Here is a 25,332-nt window from a genome sequence, read left to right on the forward strand (position 1 = left end):
CCACAACAACAATGATGTACATTGATTGACATGGGAAATGTCTGTGAAAAAAAAAATGTAATGTATATTTAAAGCAAACAAGTAGAATATGATTTTTTTTTAAGTATGATAAAGTAAATATATGAGCATGCTCACACATCCTAAAGTCACTGGAATATTTTCTCATTAGTACTGCCTTTTGGTGGGGTTCCCTGACCTAATGGTAGGATATTCCATGTGCCCCATAATGGGGAAGAAACTACATTCAGCTTATTTTCAGTCTGTTGAAAGTGGTTAGCAGGGGGGCCTTACCCAAAGAGCAGCTGGAAAACAGAGTTTTAGCATATTTGAATCTCGAGAGCAAATTCGTTATGGAATTAGAGAGGACTTAACACCTCAGTCTTTGTAGCCCTGAGCTTATCCTCCAATCCAAGATAGTCAAGTACAAGGATAGCAGTATTGAGGGTGAGAATAAACTAAAATAATAGCTATTCAGTTCCAATTCTGTCTAAACTAAATACCTGCAAAGTGGAACAAGATCTGGATAATTTTTAAAAAGTTACGATGGGCCCTTGGTTAAAAAATTTCAAGTATGAAAATTCTTTAGCCGTATAATCCACATGCTACTATTCAGAAACAGTTAAGTATTGGATTATGAATTAATTCAGTCAAGTGACTGCCCTTTAAGACAGCTTTCCCTGGAAGGATAGCCCTAAGGAGATCAGTGCTCCCCAATCAGAACTTCTGTGCATGAGCTACAGTGGAATCATGACTAGTCTTAGTCCCTGGAATTGTAGTTCAAGTCTTAATGAGGTCTTAGGCTAGAAACTTGAAAGATCAGCACTGTGCAAACCTTTGCAGGAAGGAAGCATTTGTAATAAGTGAAGCTGAAATTGCTTAGTCTCGAAATCAGTTAGCTTTGGGAATACATTTAAATGAAACAATCATCATGAACTTTCTAATTATTTTTTCCTAATTTGTGCTAAAATCCAAAAGGAATAATACTGGATTGTCTGCTGTTCTGAATTAAATATCCTCGTGTGCCCCCTTCATTTGCAAACATAAGTAAAGCTTTATCATGATATATAGAACATGGGAAATTTTTTTTCTTCCAAAACTTGTTAACTCTATAGCCCCAAGGAATAAGCTGTATTTTGGACTGTGAACTTGAAAGAGTTTGTTCACTAATCAGCTAATCAGAAATTATTCAGGCAAGAATCCTCAAGAAATTTCTTTATTGGCCCATTTCCCATTTTATAAAGAAGAGCAGGCAGCAAGGAAGAGTAAATTTAAAGTCTGTAGCAGGACTTTATAACTATTTAATGTTTTGCTTGTATATTCATCTGGCAGTTTTTTAGAATTGTTCAGGTCTATAAATTCTTTGTTACATTTGATGATATTAAGAAAACAGGTGCATTTGTTAATGTTCTAAATTGTGTCTGGGAAGTAACTGTAACATACAACTTCAGGTACCTGGATTTAAGATTAATTTGAGGGGGTATACCATCAATCCTGAGCAATCCTCCGGCTACTTGATTCATTATAAGCTCTGGCGAAAGAGTTAACATCTCTTTTGAGTTGAATCTCACAGGATTCAAACGTGAGTAGAATAGCATCATTACTACTGTACTTCCTTTCTGTGGTGCTGTTAACTATTCCCAAGAGAGAGAAGGGAACCACATAACGCCCATTGCTTATCAGAGTTATAAGTTCAGTAAATAATTATACCTTCTTGCTTTTGAGTGCGGTCAAATGAGGAAGTATATTACAGCTGCTAATAAACTACATTCAAATTACAGTCTCTAAAGCAACAAAACAGTAATCCACATTTTCAAAAGAATCATAGCAACTCAGTTTTTTAAAAGACATGTTTCTAATTGCGGTTGCCAAAATCAGTTATTTTCTGATGTGATGTTTTATTTTCAAAGAATTATTACCTTTGTAGAATTGTGATGTTTTAAATTAAAAGTTGAGACACATGTATTAAATAATACTCCAATTTAAAATGGAAGAACTGAAGATTGGAGGAAATAGAAATAAATGAAATGAGGATGATACCAAAGTTTGAAGTTCTGTTCTAGGATTCTTTGAACCAAACACTTGGCAGCTCTTCACATCATGTTAATTGCCTTTCTGTGTATGTATTTCCATATGCTGAGTCATCATTTTGGCTTAATATGCAGTCACTATAACAGGATTGGCAGTATTTAAATATTCTTTCCTTTCATGCTTGCCTTATGGAATTTATAGTTTCTGAGCACAAACTGTTATTTTATCTTTAAAACACTTTTCTAAAATATTAGTGCTTGTAAAATAAAAATAAAGAACATGATTTCCTTTACTGTGACAACAGAACTAAAGTTAAAGATATTTAAAATCCCTTGCTCTCAAATGAAATTCATTTTGACCTTACTTAATATAAAGATGTAATGATGCCTTATCTGACTTCTTGAAACCCTTTCAGGACTTACATTTAAGAGCCAGTGTAACCATTGATCTTATAATTTTACTGAAATATATTAATTTTGTAGGTTGAAAGAATGGCAACCAAAACTGTACTTTCATATAAGCATAATACATGCATTTGAAGCCCAGCTTCCTTTCTGTTCATATGACATATCCTTTGCTAGTGCTTTTAATGTTTTGCTTCCTATATAATTAGTGATACAGTGCTGTTTTCCTTCTGATACGAATGAGTGCAAAGACAGAGAAGGAGAGAACATATATGTGTGTGTGTGTGTGTGTGTATAACCCTTTTTAAAATCTTTATCTTTTAACACATTGAAAAATTTTCAGTGTGTATCTGATATTCTCTTGATTAACCACATTAATAGCAGAGAGCAAATACCTGCATACAAAAGTAATTTGAATTTTATTTAGAACCTGTACTGCTCGTTTTGCATCTGAGTGCCCTCCCACACCCTCTGATACCCTGAATTTGAACCAGTCCCTGAAGATCTGGAAACGTGCCGTCCTCTTCCTTCTCTAGCATGGAGTCATTGTTCCCTCTTGCTTGGTTTTGTAGCTTTGTTTTTTATAGATTCTCTGGAACATGGAAATTTGTAATTTTGCTAAATAGGCTTATTGACTTTGGTCAGTGATGAAACGGTTAGAATAAAAAAATAATATGTCATGACAGCAAATTAATGACCAATTACTCTATGCATTTGCCATATGTTAATAAAATTTGAAAGTAGCTGTTCATCCTATTTGGATGACTGGCCATTCCTTTTACCTAAGCCAACCATGAAAATAAAAACTGACTCTTAGTCCCAGAAGTTAGTAAATGTAAGGCATTTTCTAAAATAAATATTTTCAGATCTCTGTCTTTTATTTCTTTTTATTAGGTTTACTATATAAGTCTATGTTTTAGAAACAAAACCTAGATTTTTCTAAAAAGAAACGGAATGAGAGGAAGGCATGCCATGTCAGATACCAGTTTGTCGTCATTATTTTCCTTTTCCTGAGTGTCCTTAGAAGCCCTGCGGCAGAAGCAGTGACGGAACAGAAGGGTTTACCCAGGGTTGTGAATGCCCAAGATGAAAAACAAAGCAGGTGGGAAACCTAGGGCCCACCAATAGCAGTATGTCAGTGGAGCCAACTAAAAAAAGAGGAAAGCGACAAATCCACAAGCCTCCAGGTGCTGTTTTTGATCAGTTGCTGAGTTGTGTCCGACTCTTTGTGACCCTGTGGACTGCAGCATGCCAAGCTTCCCTGTCCTTCACTATCTCCTGGAGTTTGCTCAAAGCCATCTCATCCTCTGTCACCCGCTTCTCCTGCCTTCAGTCTTTCCCAGCATCAGGGTTTTTTCCAGTGAGTCGGCTCTTTGCATCAGGTGGCCAAAGTATTGGAGCTTCAGCTTCAGCATCAGTCCTTCCAATGAGTATTCAGGGTTGATCTCCTTTAGGATTGACTGGTTTGATTTCCTTGCAGTCCAAGAGACTCTCAAGAGCCTTCTCTAGCGCCACAATTTGAAAGCATCAATTTAGTACTCACCCTTCTTTATGGTCCAACTCTTAACATTCATACATGATTACTGGAAAAACCACAGCTTTGACTAGACGGACCTTTGTCAAGAAAGGGATCTCTTTGCTTTTTAATATGCTTGTCATAGCTTTCCTTCCAAGGAGTAACTTTCTTTTAATTTCATAGTTGCAGTCACTGTCCACAATGACTTTGGAGCCCAAGAAAATAAAATCTGTCACTGCTTCCACTTTTTCCCCATCTATTTGCCATAAGGTGGTAGGACCAGATGCCATGATCTTAGTTTTTTGAATGTTGAGTTTTAAGCCAGCTTTTTCACTGTCCTCTTTCACCCTCATCAAGAGGCTCTCTAGCCTCCAAGATTTGCTGCTGCTGCTGCTAAGTCACTTCAGTCGTGTCCGACTCTGTGCGACCCCAGAGACGGCAGCCCACCAGGCTCCCCAATCCCTGGGATTCTCCAGGCAAGAACACTGGAGTGGGTTGCCATTTCCTTCTCCAATGCATGAAAGTGAAAGTGAGGTCACTCAGTCCTGTCCGACTCTGTGCGACCCCATGGACCGCAGCCCACCAGGCTCCTCCGTCCATGGGATTTTCCAGGCAAGAGTACTGGAGTTGGGTGCCAGCTTCCACTTAACCTTGTAGCCTTCTCTCCTTCCTGCCTTCCCCTCCCCCGACTTACCAATCTCTGGAGCTTCCTCCAGTTCCTGGCTAGCCCTTCTGCTATGAGTCTCTCACTGTCTGGATTCTCTCTCCATTCTTCCCTCACTATTCCTTACTTACCCTTCAAGAATCAACTCAAGACTCTTCTTGAAGAAGCTATCTTGATCACTACCATGCTGGATTGCATGTCCTGGCTCTGGGCTCTCAGAACACTCCACACATTTAACTTGGCTCTTATCGTATGTGATTAGAATTATTTATGCTTAGGTCTTTCTCTCCCATTATACTAGAAGGCAGTTAAGAGTGATTTCTTCATTATAAAAATCCTTGGAACCTAATGTCCTACTGTAGTCCCTGGCAAAGAGTTCAGTTCAGTCGCTCAGTCGTGTCCAACTCTTTGCGACCCCATGAACTGCAGCACACCAGGCCTCCTTGTCCATCACCAACTCCCGGAGTTCACCCAAACCCATGTCCATTGAGTCAGTGATGCCATCCAACCAACTCATCCTCTGTCGTCCCCTTCTCCTCCTGCCCTCAATCTTTTTCCCAGCATAAGGGTCTTTTCCAGTGAGTCAGCTCTTTGCATCAGGTGGCCAAAGTATTGGAGTTTCAGCCTCAGCATCAGTCCTTCCAATGAATATTCAGGACCGATTTCCTTTAGGATGGACTGGTTGGATTTCCTTGCCATCCAAGGGACTCTCAAGAGTCTTCTCCAACACCACAGTTCAAAAGCATCAATTCTTCTGTACTCAGCTTTCTTTAAATGGCAAGAATACACAGAAGAACTGTACAAAAAACATCTTCATGACCCAGATAATCACGATGGTATGATCACTGACCTAGAGCCAGACATCCTGGAATGTGAAGTCAAGTGGGCCTTAGAAAGCATCACTACGAACAAAGCTAGTGGAGGTGATGGAATTCCAGTTGAGCTATTCCAAATCCTGAAAGATGATGCTGTGAAAGTGCTGTGCTCAATATGCCAGCAAATTTGGAAAACTCAGCAGTGGCCACAGGACTGGAAAAGGTCAGTTTTCATTCCAATCCCAAAGAAAGGCAATACCAAAGAATGCTCAAACTACTGCACAATTGCACTCATCTCACATGCTAGTAAACTAATGCTCAAAATTCTCCAAGCCAGGCTTCAGCAATATGTGAACCGTGAACTTCCAGATGTTCAAGCTGGTTTTAGAAAAGGCAGAGGAACCAGAGATCAAATTGCCAACATCCACTGGATCATGGAAAAAGCAAGAAAGTTCCAGAAAAACATCTATTTCTGCTGTGTTGACTATGCCAAAGCCTTTGACTGTGTGGATCACAATAATCTGTGGAAAATTCTTCAAGAGATGGGAATACCAGACCACCTGATCTGCCTCTTGAGAAATTTGTATGCAGGTCAGGAAGCAACAGCTAGAACTGGACATGGAACAAGAGACTGGTTCCAAATAGGAAAAGGAGTTCGTCAAGGCTGTGTATTGTCACCCTGTTTATTTAACTTATATGCAGAGTACATCATGAGAAACGCTGGACTGGAAGAAACACAAGCTAGAATCAAGATTGCCGGGAGAAATATCAATAACCTCAGATATGCAGATGACACCACCCTTATGGCAGAAAGTGAAGAGGAACTAGAAAGCCTCTTGATGAAAGTGAAAGTGGAGAGTGAAAAAGTTGGCTTAAAGCTCAACATTCAGAAAACGAAGATCATGGCATCCAGTCCCATCACTTCATGGGAAATAGATGGGGAAACAGTGGAAACAGTGTCAGACTTTATTTTTCTGGGCTCCCAAATCACTGCAAATGGTGACTGCAGCCATGAAATTAAAAGACGCTTACTCCTTGGAAGGAAAGTTATGACCAACCTAGATAGCATATTGAAAAGCAGAGACATTACTTTGCCAACAAAGGTTCGTCTAGTCAAGGCTATGGTTTTTCCTGTGGTCATGTATGGATGTGAGAGTTGGACTGTGAAGAAGGCTGAGCACCGAAGAATTGATGCTTTTGAACTGTGGTGTTGGAGAAGACTCTTGAGAGTCCCTTGGACTGCAAGGAGATCCAACCAGTCCATTCTGAAGGAGATCAGCCCCGGGATTTCTTTGGAAGGAATGATGCTAAAGCTGAAACTCCTGTACTTTGGCCACCTCATGCGAAGAGTTGACTCATTGGAAAAGACTCTGATGCTGGGAGGGATTGGGGGCAGGAGGAGAAGGGGACGACAGAGGATGAGATGGCTGGATGGCATCACTGACTCGATGGATGTGAGTCTGAGTGAACTCCGGGAGTTGGTGATGGACAAGGAGGCCTGGCGTGCTGCAGTTCATGGGGTCATAAACAGTCGGACACGACTGAGCGACTGATCTGATCTGATCTGATAGTCCAACTCTCACATCCATACATGACTACTGGAAAAACCATAGCCTTGACTAGACAGACCTTTGTTGACAAAGTAATGTCTCTGCTTTTCAATATGCTGTCTAGGTTGGTCATAACTTTCCTTCTAAGGAGTAAGTGTCTTTTAATTTCGTGGCTGCAGTCACCATCTGCAGTGATTTTGGAGCCCAGAAAAATAAAGTCAGCCACTGTTTCCACTGTTTCCCCATCTATTTCCCATGAAGTGATGGGACCAGATGCCATGATCTTTGTTTTCTGAATGTTGAGCTTTAAGCCAACTCTTTCACTCTCCTCTTTCACCTTCATCAAGAGGCTCTTTAGTTCTTCTTCACTTTCTGCCATAAGGGTGGTGTCATCTGCATATTAGGCATACAATAAACGTGAGCCTGAATGAAAACCAAAATATGGATTTTCAGTTTCTGGAAGGGAATCTATTGGTCAGGAGAATCATTAGCTTTATTTTTTATTTGAATTATCACCTGTGTTTGACATTTTAAATAGCCTTCCAAAAATAAACCATACCCAAGGGTATGACCGTGTCTCAAGAGTCACTTATGCGTATTTGTGTCAGTGCATGTTTGGGACTAACTCTTTCTAAAAAGCATTTCACTAAGATAAGGCACAAGGCAATCATTTTTTAAGTGTATCCATTTGACCTCTTTCAGATTTGAATTACATAATTTTGTTGAAATTTTTGAGCATAAATTAACTAGATCATGGAATAATACATGAGTGCCTTAGAGAATAGGTAATATTGTATGAAGGGAAACATAAGAAAGGACATCAAGTAAATGGGGAGGAAGTTTGAAGTGGGTTGGAATGAGTGTTGGGTCTTATATCCAAGAATAATGTTTTATAGAAAATATTATATGTAAAATCTATAAAACCTCTGGACTTTTATGTATTAAATAAAATGTTGAAAGGCTTTATGTGGGATCTGGAACATGGTGGGGGTATCTTGGTCTGATTTTGTTTTATATTCTAACTGGAATGGGTGTGTATCTCTATGTGGCACCTATACCTTCTAAAATATTTGTTCATCAATAGCAAGCACATAACAACTTCTTTCTGACTTACATCAAAAGTAATTTTCCATTTGGAGATAAAGGTCAAAGCTTGAAACCAGTAGCCAAGGAAAAGAGCAGTGAATATTTTAAAATATATAAAGTGATCTGTTAGCTAAGATGCCGTTATTCAAAAGCTGTCTCTTTAGCTTCTACTACTTAGAGCTGCAAAAACATGGAATTAGTCTGACCCATAACTCTTCACTCTCTTCTTTTCTGTAGTGGGATTGGAAGGAACTGGCCCTGGGCCTCAGGAGGAAGCAGTATTTTGGCAGAATTTGGAACTCTGCACTTGGAGTTTATGCACTTGAGCTACTTATCAGGAAACCCCATCTTTGCTGATAAGGTGAGATTCTCCAGTCAACCCAGCATTGCAAAAGAGTACTTGTAGGAAAAAAATATACTCTCTGGGGAGATTTAGGCATATGGAATGTGGGAAAGAACAACCAAGTCTAATGGAGCCTTCATGAAATGTTGTTACATGCAGCATTGCTTGTAACCAAACTATAAAGCACTGTTTCATGGCACTGTCTAACTCAGCGCAAGAGGGCCTGAATTACATGTCTGATTCTCTGCACCTCCAGTAAGTAACTTTACCTCTCTGAATTTTTTCCTTTTTCTCAAAAACATAGTGTTTTGTGGACTACGTGACCCACACACGTGAAAGACTTTTTTAAGCTCGGTTTTACAAATGCAAGGTAGCAGTTGAATTGATTTTTAATTTTCAAGAAACACACTCACCACCCCAGCACTCTGCCCTTATCTAGCTTTCACCCCGCTTTGTCTGCTCGCCTTTACAGCAGAGTCCCTTGGACACATTGTCTGCGTCTGTTGTCTCCTCCGCCTGACTCCCACTCCCTGGAGCGCTTTCCTGCCCGGCTTTTGTCCCAGCCACCCTGTTGCCACGTCCAGTGGCCTTTCTCGCCTCTGCGTCTTCCTCGCCCTCTCAGCGTTGATGCACTGGATCACTTCCTTCTCCAGGAGGCTTTCTCTAGCCCTGGAGGCAGACACACAGTATTCCCCTAGGTTGCTTTCTTCTCAGTCTCTTCTGTTGGATCCTCCTTATCACCCCAACCTCTACACACTGGAAAAGCCCAGAACTCAAACTGGGGGCTCTTCTTCTTACTCTCACTCTCTCCGTTATTCTCCCCAGTCTCATGACTTTACGTATTATCTGTATGCTGACTGCCTCCACGTTTGTAAGTCCAGTCCCAAGCTGCCCCCTGAACTCCAAGCTCTGTAGCCAAGTACCTATTCAACATCTTCACTGTGAGGTCGCTCAGACAAGTCCCACTTAAAATGCCTCACACCTGCCTCTACCCTAGTCTTTACTCTCTGGGAAAAGACACCTAAGTTTACCCAAGGGCTCAGACCAGGACTCTTGAAGTTATCATGGTTCTTCTCTTTTATAAACCTCAGGTCCAAACCATCAGGACATCTTTTGTGTCCCATCCCCTGTGCTTTACCCTGGTTCAGGGACCCATCATCTCTCACCTGGACTGTGCAGTAGCTTGTCTGACTACCACGTCCTCTCTTAACCCCTCAGTCACACTGATCCTGTAAAAATACAAGTTTTCAGTGGCTTTGCATCTTACTCAGATTAAGATATGGTTTGAGAAGCCTGCACAGTGTGGGTCTGGCTACCTTTGCTTCCTCACCTCCAGCCTCGGTGGTCTTGCCAAACCCACTCTCTTCTCAGGGCTTTTGTGGACTTACTCTTCCATTGCTCTGCACTACTTCCTCTTTTACTCTTTTAAATTTGTGCTTAAACACTCTCCCAGTAACCTCCCAGAGCACCCTAACTGAATGCAGCCTCACCACCTCCTATCACTGTGTCCCATTACCCTTTTGTATTTTTTATAGCTTTTATTACCACTTGACGTATTTATTTGTTTCTTAGCTGTCTCACTCCACTGGATGCAAACTCCAAAACAGTAATGACTTTGTTTATCCAGTATATCCACTGATACATTCTACTTCTTTATATGGTGTCTTGCATATGGTAATCAATGTGACTGTATTCACTTACTGTTATTATTTGTAAGCTGGTGGCAACTATCTTTGTTCTAATACGGCATCATTTAAATCAACTTTGATTCTAACATGGAAAAAATGTAATCAAGAAAGAGAAGAATGGCACCAAACTTTTTTCTTTAGATTTTTCATAGTAACATTTCATTTTCTGTTGTAGGTAATGAATATTCGAACAGTACTGAACAACCTGGAAAAACCAGAAGGCCTTTACCCTAACTATCTGAATCCCAATAGTGGACAGTGGGCTCAATGTAAGTCAAGAGTTAAGCCTTGTTTCAGCTCTTTTTAGTACCCAGCACTGTTCTAGTAACAGAGAAAAGGAACACCAAAATAGCCCAAATCTTGTTGGAGAATCCTTAGAAAAGAGGAAAGTTCCCTTCATAAATAAGCTTCTGTCATAAGGCAGACTATAAATGTTACCAGGGGAGCTAGATTGTTTTATTTTTCATGCATAACTGTGAGCCTGATCATCTGTAAGCACATTTAAAGGTGTTAATCAGAAAGGGAAGATCTGGTCAGGGTAGTGCAGGGATGATAGCCTCTAAAAAACTGATTATGCAGATAAGAAAAGTGTTCCTTTGTGCTAATGACTAGCAGGATTTGCCCAGAGTAGTTAGAGCATTCTATTTCATAACATTTTCTCTTTCTGCTTGGCTACAGGATGAAAGCGGAGCCTGAATCTTTAAGGGCTGAGAAATTGAAGGAGCAAACAGGGTTCTTTTCTTTAGTCAGTTTTAAGGTGGCAGATAAAGGCTTCTCGCCAGGAGAGCTACCTTTACCATAGGAGAAAGTATTGTGCTAGAAGCCCTCACTTAAGATCCTTAGGGACTTTGACCAAGGCTATAAAGACTCAGAGTAGCTGAAAGAAATGTTCTCAGGCTGATTGGGGAAAACAGTGGTAGATTAAGCAGCACCTGAAAGCAAATGAAGAGTCCTAAGTGAGATGTCCGGCAGTGCCAAGGATGTTAGCGACGCCTTGAGATTTTACTCAAGTTTTTTCTTTATATTTAAATAGGGTATTAGATGAGTATGCCTCACTGTTACTTTACAAGTATTTTTCTTAAAGAATAATTTAGTAGGAAAAAATGCGCTAAAATCTATGTCTGCATTAGTAATGTCTGTGGAAGGCTTGGCATTGACATCATAACTCCACAATCAAGGTTGCCACTTAACCTAAGCATGGTCTGCTAGGTCATTAGATGTTCTTTGGACCTCTCAGGGGATCTCCACAATCAAAGCTATTTTTATAATAACACTTTCCACTGTGTTGACATTTGCAGTTATGTTGCAAAAGCAGTAGTGGGTAAAACTGCTGAAGCCATGGTGAGAATCATGTCAGAGACACCAGATCCTAACAGGCAAACCTCAGAAACATTGCAGGCTCAGTTTCAGGCCACTGCAGTAAATCAAATATCACAATAAAGCAAGTGACACAAATTTTTTTATTTCCCAGTACATATAAAAGTCATGTTTATACTGCAGTCCATTAAGCCTGCAATAGTACAATATTATATCTAAAAAGCAATATACATTCCTTAATGTAAAAACGCTTTATTGCTAAAAAGTGCTAGCCATTTTCTGAGTCTTTAGCAAGTCATAGTAGCATCAAAGATCACTGATCACAGTTGATCATAAAAAATATAATAGTAGTGAAAGACTTAGAAATATTGGAAAATTACCAAACTGTGTTCCAGAGACAGGAAGTGAGCAAGTGGTGTTGGAATAATGATGCCGGACTTGCTGAATGCAGGGTTTTCACAAACTTCCAACTTCTAACAAACTCAGTATCTGCAAAGGGCAGTAAAACGCAGAGCAGTAACATGAGATTTGCCTGTGGTTATGTCCTTCACTACAGATAACCACAACAAATAAAAAGATACCACTTTCACTCACGAATGCTGTTAATGAAGCAAGACATTTACTGATTCTAGTAAATCTCGATCACTGAGTAGATCACATCCTTGTAATATTCTGTATGATTAAATGAAAAAGACACAAAACGCTTCTGTTTCATGATGAGAAACCTCATAGAAAAGCACTTGTGTTGTGATTTGAGTTGCAAGCTGAACTAGCTGCCGTGCTGTTTCATGGGTCATCATTTTTACTTGAAAGAAGTGCTGAAGACAAATTGATTATTTGGGTAATTGGTAGATGTCACAAAAATGAGCATGTTGCTTCAGGGATAATGAAGAGTGTCTCTACCAAAGATAAAACTTGAGCTTATAATTAGAATTTTGAAACATTTGCACATGTCACCATAAACTTAATGCCTTTCACCAACACTGAAAGATTCTTCTGCTAAGATTGGTGATGATATAACAACTATGGTTTTTGTGATGCTATATAGTCAAATGTATCATCATCTGGAAGATGTGCATAATTCAGGGAACCAGTATGTCCCAAATGACCATGCATGATGTTGCAAAATCATGTGTGAGGAAAAGTGCATTTAAAGTGCAAGATGGCCCAGTGGATTTTAATGTAATAGTGCAAAAATTCATTGATGTGATTTCTGACTCCACATTGTAACTGTTAGAAACTTTAACCACTTGTCAAGTTTTGCTGTAGTACCAAAAAAATTATCTGCTATTATCTGAAAAGACTATCAAAATACTCTTTGCTTTCCAACTATACAAATGTGTGAGGCTGCATTTTCTTCATATGTTTCAGCCAGAACAACACATAGCAACAGATTGAATGTAGAGCAGGTATGGAAATCCAATTGTCTTCTAGTACAGCAAAAGAGATTTGCAAAAATGTAAAACGGTGTCTGCCCACTAAGTTGTTTTTTTTTTTTTTTTTTTTGTAAAATATAGCATATTCTTCTGAAAAGCCTATATATTAACATAATGGGTATGTTATTACTTTAATAAAATATTTTCAGTTCTGTTTTAATTTCCAATATGGTAAATATTGATATGCATGCATGCTAAGTTGCTTCAGTCATGTCCAACTCTACTGCATAGACTGTAGCCCGCCATGCTCTTCTGTCCATGGGATTCTGCAGGCAAGAATACTGGAGTGGGCTGCCCTCCAGGGGATCTTCCCAACCCAGGGATCGAACCTATGCCTCTTGTGTCTCCTGCATTGGCAGGTCGGTTCTTTACCACTAGCACCACCTGGGAAGCCCAAATATTGATAGATATTACATAAATAAATTCTTCAGCATGCTTATTCATTTTTAAGAGTGTTAAAGCATACTGAGGTTAAAAATGGGAGGGCCACCATAATATTTTGGAAAAATAGAACTTGAGTAACTTTCTCAATTCAAGATAACTAGATATGATTCTCTGAAAGGAAAACTACTTTTAAAGTTATCCTCATGAAAGATTTCAAAAGTTAAAAGCCTCTGTGAGTTGCTCTCTCCTTCCTGTGTTGTAGGATTCAGAGGTCACTATGAAGAAGGACAAAAAGAGTCAGTTATTCTGGAACATCTCAGTTTCACCTTCTGGGTCACCAGTGTACTATATATTTGTCCATGCTTCCTGGCACAAAGGGCCCTTTGTAATTGAATTGCTTATGGGCCAATTTCCTGATGGAAAAACAAATAGGGTTCATGCATCTCCTGCCTTTCTTCCCCCATCCCCATCCAATGTTCCAGCCACAAGGAAGATGCACTTTTTTTTGTTCATTAATCAAGTTCTGCTTGGCCATATCTGGGTCTTGGCTTTTGTGCCTTTTCCCTCAAGCCCTTTTCCTGTTTTTCTAACTCTACCAAGAGCCAACTCAATCACCCTTTTTTCTACGTGGCCTTCCTCAAGACACTGTTGGGAATTGTTCACCCACCCCTCCTCTGCTTGCCCCCATCTTCCTCCCCCATCCCAACACTCTGGGTACTTTCCTGTCACAGTCCTTTTCCTAATGGTTCATATACATTTCCATCTTCCTAGGGATCCAGAACTTTTGAGGACAGTGGCTTAGTCATATTTGTTAACCCAGTGTCTTACAGCTAGTAGAAGTTTACTTGAATTTTGTGAATACTCATCCAGTATGTATCCAATCTAACCCCTTCTGCCTCTGCTTTTAGTAATGGTTCTGTTTTTCCTCTCCAAACCATTTGTCTCCTGCTCCTCAGTTGTGGTTGAGAGGCAGCATCTAGTCCTGATCATTAATAATATGTCATGACTGTTGAGGCCAAAGATGGGGTTCCATGTCTATAAACAGAACAACTGTCACCCTTCTTCAATTAACAGAGACAACATTGTGTGTGTTTAGTAACACCCTATTATATATACATATAGTAACACAGTATTATATATAAAATCTGGTGTAATGAGCATCATTGGGGGATTGCTTTGAAGAGAGAAGTTCACATTCAGATGAAGTCTGTAAAATTAAAGGGTTAAGATATTGAGTATATAATCCTTTTTGTCTTGATTCTTTTGATTTTTTTTTTTTCTCTTTTAAAGTAGCAGACATCCTTTTCTGGGACCTATTCCTATTGAAAAGAATAAATTGCCCCTTTTATAGAAGAGCATAATATTTGAGTGGCTGTCATACACATTATGTTTAGAGCATTTGGGAATAAGAATACCATATATGTTCCTTCTAATAGACAGTCCTTTCCTGCTGATAAAATGAGGCATGTTCTCTCTTACAGCCACTAAGATGTTTACACAGGACTTTGTTGCCAACACAAATAGTCATCCAGACATGGGGGGGGAGCTTAGTGAGTGAAATACTAACTTATTTAAAAAGAATTTTTCTTGTTTCTCGTCTATAGTCCTTTATGTTCCTTTATTTTGATTCTTTCTAAATATAAAAATTTTATAGGTGAAAAAAATAGAAAACTAACTGGCATTAAAGCAAATATGTAAACCCTTTTCCTTTTTTAAAAAATCACCAAATGCCCAAGCTTGCATCTTCCTCCATTATAGAATCATAACCCAAGGGGGAAGAAAATGAAGCTGCTTCTGGCTGTTAGTTTTCAACTCTTATTGCCTTAACTCTGAAGGACATGTCTGAATCATGGCCATCATTTCCTATTACTTCATTTAGTCCCTGTTATTTTGAAAGTAACTGAACAGAGATTTGCTTTACCACGCATCGCTTGCATTTGTCTCCTGTGATCATGTTTATAACAACAGGCTTCTTATTGATGAGATAGTACTTAGTCCGTTTAGTTTGTAAATGTCAGAGGTTTCTGTGGCGGTTTATTTAAGAAATTGTAAAGGTCATGTCAAACTGCTATTTTAAGAATCAACCCTAGAATTATAAAAATACTAATTTTACAATAAAACTTAAACTGTAATTCTGGGCTTTCTGCAAAAGAAAATCACACATTAAAAATATATCCCTTCTAGGCTTCATAGGTGTAGTCCTTAATAAAATTAACTTAAAAGAATTTGGCCTTGTTTGTCGTTATTTACGGAGTACCTACTATGTGCAAGATACTTCTTAGGGGTTGACGTGGACTGGAAAGCATAACAGGTCTAGTCCCTGCCCTCCTGAACCATAATCTCATGGAGAAGACACACACACACACACAAATTTCACCATTTTATGAAAGTGCAGATGTGGCAAACGTGTGCTGTGAGAAAGCGCATGGAGAGCCTAGTGGGTAGTCTGATACATGAAATGTGAGTAAGGATTACTAAAGGAAGGGGAGAGGAGTCAGGGAGCACGCTTCAGGCAGAGAGAACAATACCTTGAGAGACCTTGAGGTGGGAAGGAGTCTAATTGTTTTGAAAACCCAAAAGAAGGGCCATATATCGAGAGGGTAGAGAGCAGGATTGATGACATAGGGAGGGTTGAGATCATGCAGGACCTCCCTGGTCTCCAAACACCCAGGATTTGAGTCTTTAACATTAAAGGCATCAAGAAAGGGGTGATCCGATTCACATGTTAAAAGGGTTGCTCTGGCATTAATGTGGAGGAGAGATTGGAATGGCACTGGCATTGGAACTTTGTGTGATGGTGGAAATGTTCTGTATCTTCCTTCCAGTGCTGTAACCAAGGCCTCATGTAGCTCTTGAGCACGACTATGGCTGAGGAACTGATTTTTTAATTAGTTTAAATAGCAAAATGCTGTCACAGTGCAGGAGACAAGATAATTTGCCATTGCAGACTCAGGCATAGTGGTAGCTCAGGCCAAAATCGTATTAGTGAAGACAGGAAGGAGTGGATGGACTCAAGAGATACCTTGGGGTAAAATTAGTAGAGTTCAGTAACTCAGTGAATATGGAGTGAGGGAGAGAAGTAAAGAATGACCATCTGATGTCTGACTTATGCAGACCTGGAAGTGTGATGGTGCCACTTAGTGAAGTAGGGATCAAGGCTAAGATAAGGTTGAGGAGGGAAAGATAGTATGTTCATTCTTATCACCTCTTCAATTTTAGGTCCCAATGTCCAAGTTTCATTGTTGGGTGGGACTCAGGAGAAAATTGTTTGGATAGTGGTATAAAAATCAGTTTACTTTTTTGTAACTAAGTCAACAAATAAAAGATTTTTTTAATAGATACATAAAATTAGTTTTAAGGTTTGAAACTTCAAATGCATATTTCCCAAATAAGACTGTATTATTAATGCTCAAATTGTCTGTGAACTCTAGGAATGACCTTTCAAAGAGAGTTGTGTCTCTGTTTTTATAGGTAAATGTGCTTGGAAAATGTATTAATTCAAGTAGTAAGCAAAAGAATACGTATGATTGGTGTATATGTTGGAGAACGAGTGATTACAGATTTGACACCCTATGCGGGCTGGAGAGTCACCTGGCACCTACCAGTGTTAAAAATCTCATTTAGCTCCTCTAAGCCTCTTATCTCACTTTTAAAGAGGATTACCTACCTGCAAGTTACAAGATTGTTTATAACATACATAGTGGATCTAGCATAATAAATGACAGTGGAGGGGGATTGTAGGAATGAAGTACATTCCATCCTTCCTATCTGTAGAGTGTAGCTTCCAGGACTCCACAATACCAAAATTCACAGATCTCATTCCCTTATATAAAATGGCATAGTATATGCAAGTAACCTCTGCATATCCTCCTGTCATCTCTAGAGTGTGTTTAATACCTGTGTGCACATGCATGCTTAGTTGCTCAGTCATGTCTGCCTTTGTGATCCCATGGACTGTAGCCCACAAGGCTCCTCTGTCCACAAGAGTTTTCCAGCAAGAATACTGGAGTGGTTTGTCATTTCCTCCTGCAGGAGATCATCCCAACCCAGGGATCAAATCCATGTCTCCTGCGCTGGCAGGCAGATTTTTTACCACTGCACTACCCGCTACCTTTAATACGTAATACAATGGAAATGCTATGTAAATATGTGTAATGCTATTAAAATAATATTTGGCTGTGCATGGCAAGTTCAAGTTTTGCTCTTTGGAACTTCCTCAAATTTTTTTTTCGGTATATTCAATCCACAGTTGATTGGATCTACTTACAGGGAGCCCACAGATACAGAGTGACTGTATAGGAAGAAAAACTTCTACCCTGTCTTCTTTCTTACTGGCCTCCCCTGAAGGATTTTGACCCTTCAGATTGATAATACTATAAAAGCTATCAAATAATAATAATTAGAAGAAACTGAGGAGTTTCTGGTTATATTTCAGGCCAGGTTTTTGGGGGTTTTTTGTAAGATATGATGATACTCATAGCTTTGACATGGTTTATTATCTTACTGAGAGATAAAGCAATTAAAATTTCTGTATATATAATGAAACATTTTAATTTAGTATTTTTTCTAATGAAACAGAATTTTAGAATTAGGGTTGATTATTTTTTATCTGCATGCTTATAAAACTACACTGGTTATTATTTAAAGTATATCACATTAATTAACAGCACATCTGCTCATTTCAGAATATCTTTCTGAAAACAGATTTGTTGGAATTTAAATGTAACATTGACTTGCTGTTGACTTAGGGTTTTGTATCCTACTTAACTGATGTGATTTTACTGCATTATCTGAATTAAAGTCTGAATCAGTCTAAAATTCATTTCCTTTGCAGATCATGTATCAGTTGGAGGACTTGGAGACAGTTTTTATGAATATTTGCTAAAGGCATGGTTAATGTCTGACAAGACAGATCTCCAGGCTAAGAAAATGTATTTTGATGCTATTAAGGTAAACACAAATTTAAATCATTATTGGCACTCAACTAACTTATAACTTGCATATTAATCAAGCTTTAATGAAAAAATGAAATACTACCTGAGTGGGTTGCAAAATATTTTCAGTTAGGTAGAATTCAATATGTGATAGTATAATTATACCAATAATAATCATACTTGATATGGTTTCGTTCTAATAGGGCAGTTAAAAGTTTTTTCATGGTTCAAACCTCAGTTAAGATTCACACATCTGAAAATGAGGTATTTTTCTTCAACAAGTGTGACTTCCCTGTTAAAGTCACAGTTAAAATTATTGTAAAATCCTGAATTTATATTCTAAAAATTAAGTAAGTTAAAATTACCCACAATTACAGACAGTCCTAATGGCTACTTCCATTTAATTATGGACAGTACTTTGAAATAAAAACCTGAACTAACCAAACTAATCTGTAAGGGACGATTATTAATAGTTTTCAAAGGTCCTTGTGATAGAAGAGGAATAAGGGGGAACAAATATTTGTTGATTTACTGTGTAATAAATAGTGTGTTAGGTAAATATATAATATGTTTGTTTCCTTAAATAGTTTTTGTGTTTTTATTTTCTATTGGAGTTGCGATTCATGGGGTCGCAAAGAGTCGGACACGACTGAGTGACTGATCTGATCTGATCTGAGTTGATTAACAATGTTATGTTAGTTTAGTTTTTTTTTTTAAGTGAAATGTAGTTGATGTATGATATTATATTAGTCTCAAATGTACTATATAGTGATTTGACATTTGTGTATGTTATGAAATTGTCACCCACAGTGAGTCTAGTAACCATCTGTCCCCATACAAAGTTATTACAGTATTATCAACCATATTCTCTTCATATCCTCATCAACATTTGTTATTTGTTGTCTTTTTGATGATTGCCATTCTGACAGGTGTGAGGTGATAGCTCATTGTGGTTTTAACTTGCATTTCCCTGATAATTAGTGATGTTGAGCATCTTTTCATGTGATTGTTGGCCATCTCTCTGTATTCTCTCTTCTTCAGAAAAATGTCTATTCAGGTTTTCTGTCCACTTTAATTGGGTTGTTTGTTGAGTTGTATGAGTTTGTGGATTTTGTTTAATCCTTTATCAGATACATTTTCAGATATCTTCGCCCATTTAGTAGGTGGCCTTTCTTTTTCTGCTGTTGTTGTTAGTTTCCTTCACTGTGCAAAAGCTCTTTAGTTTGATGTAGTCTCCCTTGTTTGTTTTTATTTTCCTTCCCTAAGGTGACAGATCAAAAAACGATATATGGAATTCTCCAGGCAAGAATACTGGAGTGGATAGCCATTCCCTTCTCAGGGGATATTCCCAACCCACAGATTGAACCCAGGTCTCCTGCATCGCAGGCAGATTCTTTACCATTTGAGCCACCAAGGAAGTCATATAAATATATATATAGTTCTAGGACCAATGTCAAAGAATGCACTGCCAATATTTTCTTCTAGGAGCTTTATAGTTTCAGATCTTACTCTTAAGTCTTTAATCCATTTTGAATTTATGTTTATATATGGTGTGAAAAAGTAGTCCAGTTTGAGTCTCTTGCATGTAGCTGTCCAGTTTTCCCATCACCACTTTTTAATTGGAATATAATTGTTTTACTGTGTTGTGTCAGTTTCTGCTGTACGATGAAGTGAATCAGCCATATGCATACATATATCCCCTCTCTCTAGATTTAATATTACATTGGTTCCCTCCAAGGTCAATAGTGAACTTTACTACACAGAGCAGATACAGCTCTTTAATATTTCAGATATTGGAACCAGACACCTTAGTTAGAGCTGTGGCCTTCATTTCACACAGCCTTTAAGACACATGATAAACATTAAAAGCAGACTAGGATATGGTCCATATGCCCTCTTCCAGATTTATTTTTTCTTCATTCCTGTGAGGTTTCAGGTTTTAACTCAGGGAGTTCTCCATACAGTATGGTTTCCCTTATATCATTTTTAATTACTGTCCTGGCAGACATTTTAATTATTCTAATCTTAAAGTGGCCCCCTAAGATCTTGATGTTCCAGGAAAGACAACTTTAAAATACTCTTTCAAATACTTTTCCCTTGGTTTCTAAAACTATACCCCGCCCCCCGCCCCCAGCTTTTAACATATTGTATTTAGACAAACCGTTGACAGGAAAATCCATTAAGAGCAAATGAAGTCAAAGTGTTTCCTCTTTCTCTTAATAGTAAAAACACTTTCAATCCATATTGTGTTTTTCAACTTAGAAAGCAAAGTTAGAACAATTGCACTTTTGATTTGAAGAAGTAGTCACGTCTTACATAGTAAAATTTCTTTGTGCTGGTTACATTTTGCTGCTTGCATGCGTGCCGAGTCGTTTCAGTCGTGTCTGACTCTGTGCCACTATGGACTGTAGCCCGCCAGCCTCCTCTGTCCATGGGATTCTCCAGGCAAGAATACTGGAGTGGCTTGCCATGCCCTCCTCCAGGGGATCTTCCCGATCCAGGGATCGAACCTGCGTCTCACATCTCCTGCACTGGCGAGCAAGTTCTTTAGCATTATCACCGCCTGGTTGTACTTTAAAAGATCATTTTTGTGAAGTAGAGGATCCCTTGCAGTGTTGTTCTGGACAGGTAATTTACTGGACATGCAGTCCATCAGCTTTAGCTTCTAGTGCCTTTTGAAAATCATTTAATCCCAGAGTGGCATGTTTTCTTTGGATTGTGTTAATAACAGATACTTTTGAGTTTTTACCTGGCTGTTAATGTGGCCTCATCTGGAAGCCATACTAAGAATCCAAGGTGGTAGATTCTCATGCTGCCAGAAAGTCCATTGGAGTGATCTGGACAGGTGACATATTAGGCATTTAGGATTCTAGAGGCACATCCAACTAATTTTTTTCAAATATAGAAGGATGAAATCACAAAAGATACAAGTTTATTTTTTCCTAATCAATTCTCTATAGGTTTGACAGAACATATTTTAAAACCACTGAAGACTAATTTTTCCTCCTTTATATTTATTTACATTTTCCCATTGCCACACAAACGTTGTTTCAAAAGTCTTGAAACTTCACTGTAGTTTGTTTTGAGAGATAGTGACTTGGTCAGAATCATACCAAAAATAATGTAGTACTTTATTCAGGATCCATAACAGGGTAATAATGTTTCTCTAATGCATGCTCAAAGCTATTACTCTTGCCATGTAGAAAGAATAATTTCTTGGGTGATGAACAAGTATCTGCTTGAAGGACTTTATTGCAATTTGTGCTATGAGAAGTGTAAATAACTAAGATGTTCAGTTGCATTAAATAAGAATGAAATATTAATGTAATATCTAGACCATCAATAAAATTAGCTTAACCACAGTTAATGAGCACAGTAGTGTGTTCATTTATTTCCTACCATCTTGGTTTCATTTGTTTATTTCTAATAAAGGTAAAAGAGGTTTGATCTACCTATGCATTCATTTTCATTCATTCTTCTCTATCACAATTTTGTCTGTATCTACTACAGGCATGCCTCAGAGATATTGTGGGTTCAGTTCCAGACCACTGCAATAAAGCAAGTAACATAGTAAAGCAACTCACATGAAATTTTTGGTTGTCCCATGCATATAAAGTTATATTTACACTACACTCTAGGCTATTAAGTGTACAATAACAGTATGTATAAAGCAAACAATGTATATACTCTAGTTAAAAATACTAACCATCATCTGAGTCTTCAGTGAATCATAATAGTAACATTAAAGGTGACGGATACAAATCACCATAATGAATATAATAATACTGAAAAAGTTTGAAGTGTTGCTAATTATCAAAATGTGACCCAGAGACATGAAAAGAACAAATGCTGTTGGAAAAACAATGCTGAAGACTTTCTTAATACAGGGTCACAGCAAAACTTCAGTTTGTGGAAAACACAGTATCTGCAAAGTGTAATAAAGCAAAGCACAATAAAAAAAGGTATGCCTGTATTCTCAAATGTGCTTCCTAAAATCTCTTTTTTGATGATACTCTAACAGTTATAGACAGTCATAGCCCTTCTCCTTCCAAGAAGTATTAATAATTGAGAGTGTGGGGGGTATTTCCTATTTAAGTAATAAAAATAGTAATCCCAAGCCCTTATACTACAACTTTGTTTTTTTCTAATAAGGCTTATTTTGTTTATATACTCAGAAGAATATCAACAGTTCTGGGGCAGAAATAGCCAAAGATGTTTAGTCATTTTTGTAAAATCATTTCTCCCAAATTTAAAGACCTTTTTTCTTTTAAAAAAAAACTTATTCATCATATATTAATATCCTTTTTAATAGAATTATTAGGGAGGAATTTAATTCATGTGTTACCAGTAGTGATGTGATGATAATAAATGGCTTTTATCAAGTGCTAATCTAGATGTTCAAGCTGGTTTTAGAAAAGGCAGAGGAACCAGAGATCAAATTGCCAACATCTGCTGGATCATCGAAAAAGCAAGAGACTTCCAGAAAAACATCTATTTCTGCTTTATTGACTATGCCAAAAAATTCAGTATTAACTTTATTGACTGTGTGGATCACAATAAACTGTGGAAAATTCTGAAAGAGATGGGAATACCAGACCACCTGACCTGCCTCTTGAGAAACCTATATGCAAGTCAGGAAGCAACAGTTAGAACTGGACATGGAACAACAGACTGGTTCCAAATAGGAAAAGGAGTACATCAAGGCTGTATATTGTCACCCTGCTTATTTAACTTCTATGCAGAGTACATCATGAGAAATGCTGGGCTGGAAGAAGCACAAACTGGAATCAAGATTGCCAGGAGAAAGATCAATCACCTCAGATATGCAGATGACACCACCCTTATGGCAGAAAGTGAAGAGGAACTAAAAAGCCTCTTGATGAACATGAAAGAGGAGAGTAAAAAAGTTGGCTTAAAGCTCAACATTCAGAAAACGAAGATCATGGCATCTGGTCCCATCACTTCATGGGAAATGGATGGGGAAATAGTGGAAACAGTGTCAGACTTTATTTTTGGGGGCTCCAAAATCACTGCAGATGGTGATTGCAGCCATGAAATTAAAAGACGCTTACTCCTTGGAAGGAAAGTTATGACCGACCTAGATAGCGTATTCAAAAGCAGAGACATTACTTTGTCAACAAAGGTCTGTCTAGTCAAGGCTATGGTTTTTCCAGTGGTCATGTATGGATGTGAGAGTTGGACTGTGAAGAAAGCTGAACGCCGAAGAATTGATGGTTTTGAACTGTGGTGCTGGAGAAGACTCTTGAGAGTCCCTTGGAGAGCAAGGAGATCCAACCAGTCCATTCTAAAGGAGATCAGTCCTGGGTGTTCATTGGAAGGAATGATGCTAAAGCTGAAACTCCAGTACTTTGGCCACCTCATGCGAAGAGTTGACTCATTGGAAAAGACCCTGATGCTGGGAGGGATTGGGGGCAGGAGGAGAAGGGGACGACAGAGGATGAGATGGCTAGATGCCATCACCGACTCGATGACGTGAGTTTGAGTGAACTCCGGGAGATGGTGATGGACAGGGAGGCCTGGCGTGCTGCGATTCATGGGGTCGTGAAGAGTCAGACACGACTGAGCGACTGAACTGAACTGAACTGAACTGAATCACTGTATTGACTGCTTTATAAACAAAATGTTGCAGTTTTCTCAATGGATACTACTATTCCTATTTCATGGATAAGGATACTGAGATTTAAAGATACAGTAAGCAAATTACCCACAAAGTTTGCAGATAGTAAATGTCAGTGCTGAAATTTGAAGCCGAGCAATTGGGGCTTCCCAGACCAAGCAGTGGTAAAGATCTATCTGCCAGTGCAGGAGATCTTAGAGACACTGGTTTGATACCTGGGTCAGGAAGATCCCCTGGCATAGGAAATGACAACCCACTATAGTATTCTTGCCTGGAAAATTCCATGAATAGAAGAGCCTGGTGTCCATGGCATCGCAGAGTCAGACACGACTGAGCAACTAAGCACATACATACACAAAATCTGACTGACCGAAGAACAGCTCCTTTTTCTCCACTCTGTTTTGCCACCCTTTCAAGCCTAAGGGAGAGAAAGGAAGAGTAATAGCACTAGCCTGGGTTTTATATACAAATATGCTCTCCTCATTATTCAGAGCTGAGCCAGTGCTTTGTGTTATTTTTGAAAATGGAAATGCATTAAAGCAGCTCTCAACACTATACCAGTGGCCTGTCTTTGAAAAGAAGACAGCTTTTCTGGTCTGAGGACTACAAGTGTTTGATCATGGAACCAAGCAAAACCTATGGGGCTGGCCCAACAGCATTAATTCTAATGAACCAAACTAACAAAGCATAGATTAGAGGAGATGTACAAGAGCAATAAATGAAATTTCAAGTTGAGTTGTATTTATGGAACCAAATTCAAATTGTGAGTGGTTTTATTCTTTTATATATATATATATATATATATATATATATATACATACACATACTGTTGTGGTAAAAGTGAATATGTTAGTTACTCAGTCGTGTCCAGCTGTTTGCGACCCCATGGACTGTAGCCCATCAGGCTCCTGTGTCCATGGGATTTTCCAGGCAAGAATACTGGAGTAGGTTGCCATTCCCTTCTCCAGGGGACATTCCTGACCCAGGAATCGAACCCTGGTCTCCTGCATTGCAGATGGACTCTTTACCATCTGAGCCACAATGTTCTTTTAGTATAAATCTGAGAAAAGATTACAAAATGTTGAAAATAAGTATTATTTTCAGGCTATTGAGACTCACTTGATCCGGAAGTCCCGTAACGGGCTGACTTACATCGCAGAGTGGAAAGGGGGCCTCCTGGAACACAAGATGGGCCACCTGACCTGCTTTGCTGGAGGCATGTTTGCACTCGGGGCAGACGACGCTCCTGAAGGAATGACCCAACACTACCTTCAACTTGGGGCTGAAATTGCCCGGACCTGTCACGAATCTTACAATCGCACCTGTGAGTCCCTATTACTCTTCATATATGGTCTTTGTGCTTTTTTATTTCATTAAGTAACTTTGTCCATTTGTTGCCATCAAAAAAACATCCACTGTGCCTGGTGAATATTTGATGATTATGATTAATATCTTAAAGGAATTTACATTTTTACTTTAAGAGGCATTGCTTTTCTACATAAAAACATTTACTTTTAGTTTACCAATAA

At 38.7% G+C, this 25,332-nt stretch overlaps 1 protein-coding gene across 1 annotated transcript in view; it reads left to right on the forward strand.

Moving 5' to 3' along the window:
* The window catches only part of MAN1A1 (mannosidase alpha class 1A member 1), a 173,135-nt gene that overhangs the window by 137,988 nt on the left and 9,815 nt on the right, over positions 1 to 25,332 (forward strand). The window contains exons 7-10 of the mRNA XM_019967140.2: positions 8,301 to 8,424; positions 10,270 to 10,363; positions 18,066 to 18,181; positions 24,908 to 25,127. Coding sequence (XP_019822699.2) covers positions 8,301 to 8,424; positions 10,270 to 10,363; positions 18,066 to 18,181; positions 24,908 to 25,127 — 554 coding nt within the window. The remainder of the gene's footprint in view (positions 1 to 8,300; positions 8,425 to 10,269; positions 10,364 to 18,065; positions 18,182 to 24,907; positions 25,128 to 25,332) is intronic.

This window comes from Bos indicus, chromosome 9, assembly GCF_029378745.1.
Source record: "Bos indicus isolate NIAB-ARS_2022 breed Sahiwal x Tharparkar chromosome 9, NIAB-ARS_B.indTharparkar_mat_pri_1.0, whole genome shotgun sequence".
In the NCBI taxonomy this organism is placed as follows: Eukaryota; Metazoa; Chordata; class Mammalia; order Artiodactyla; family Bovidae; genus Bos; species Bos indicus.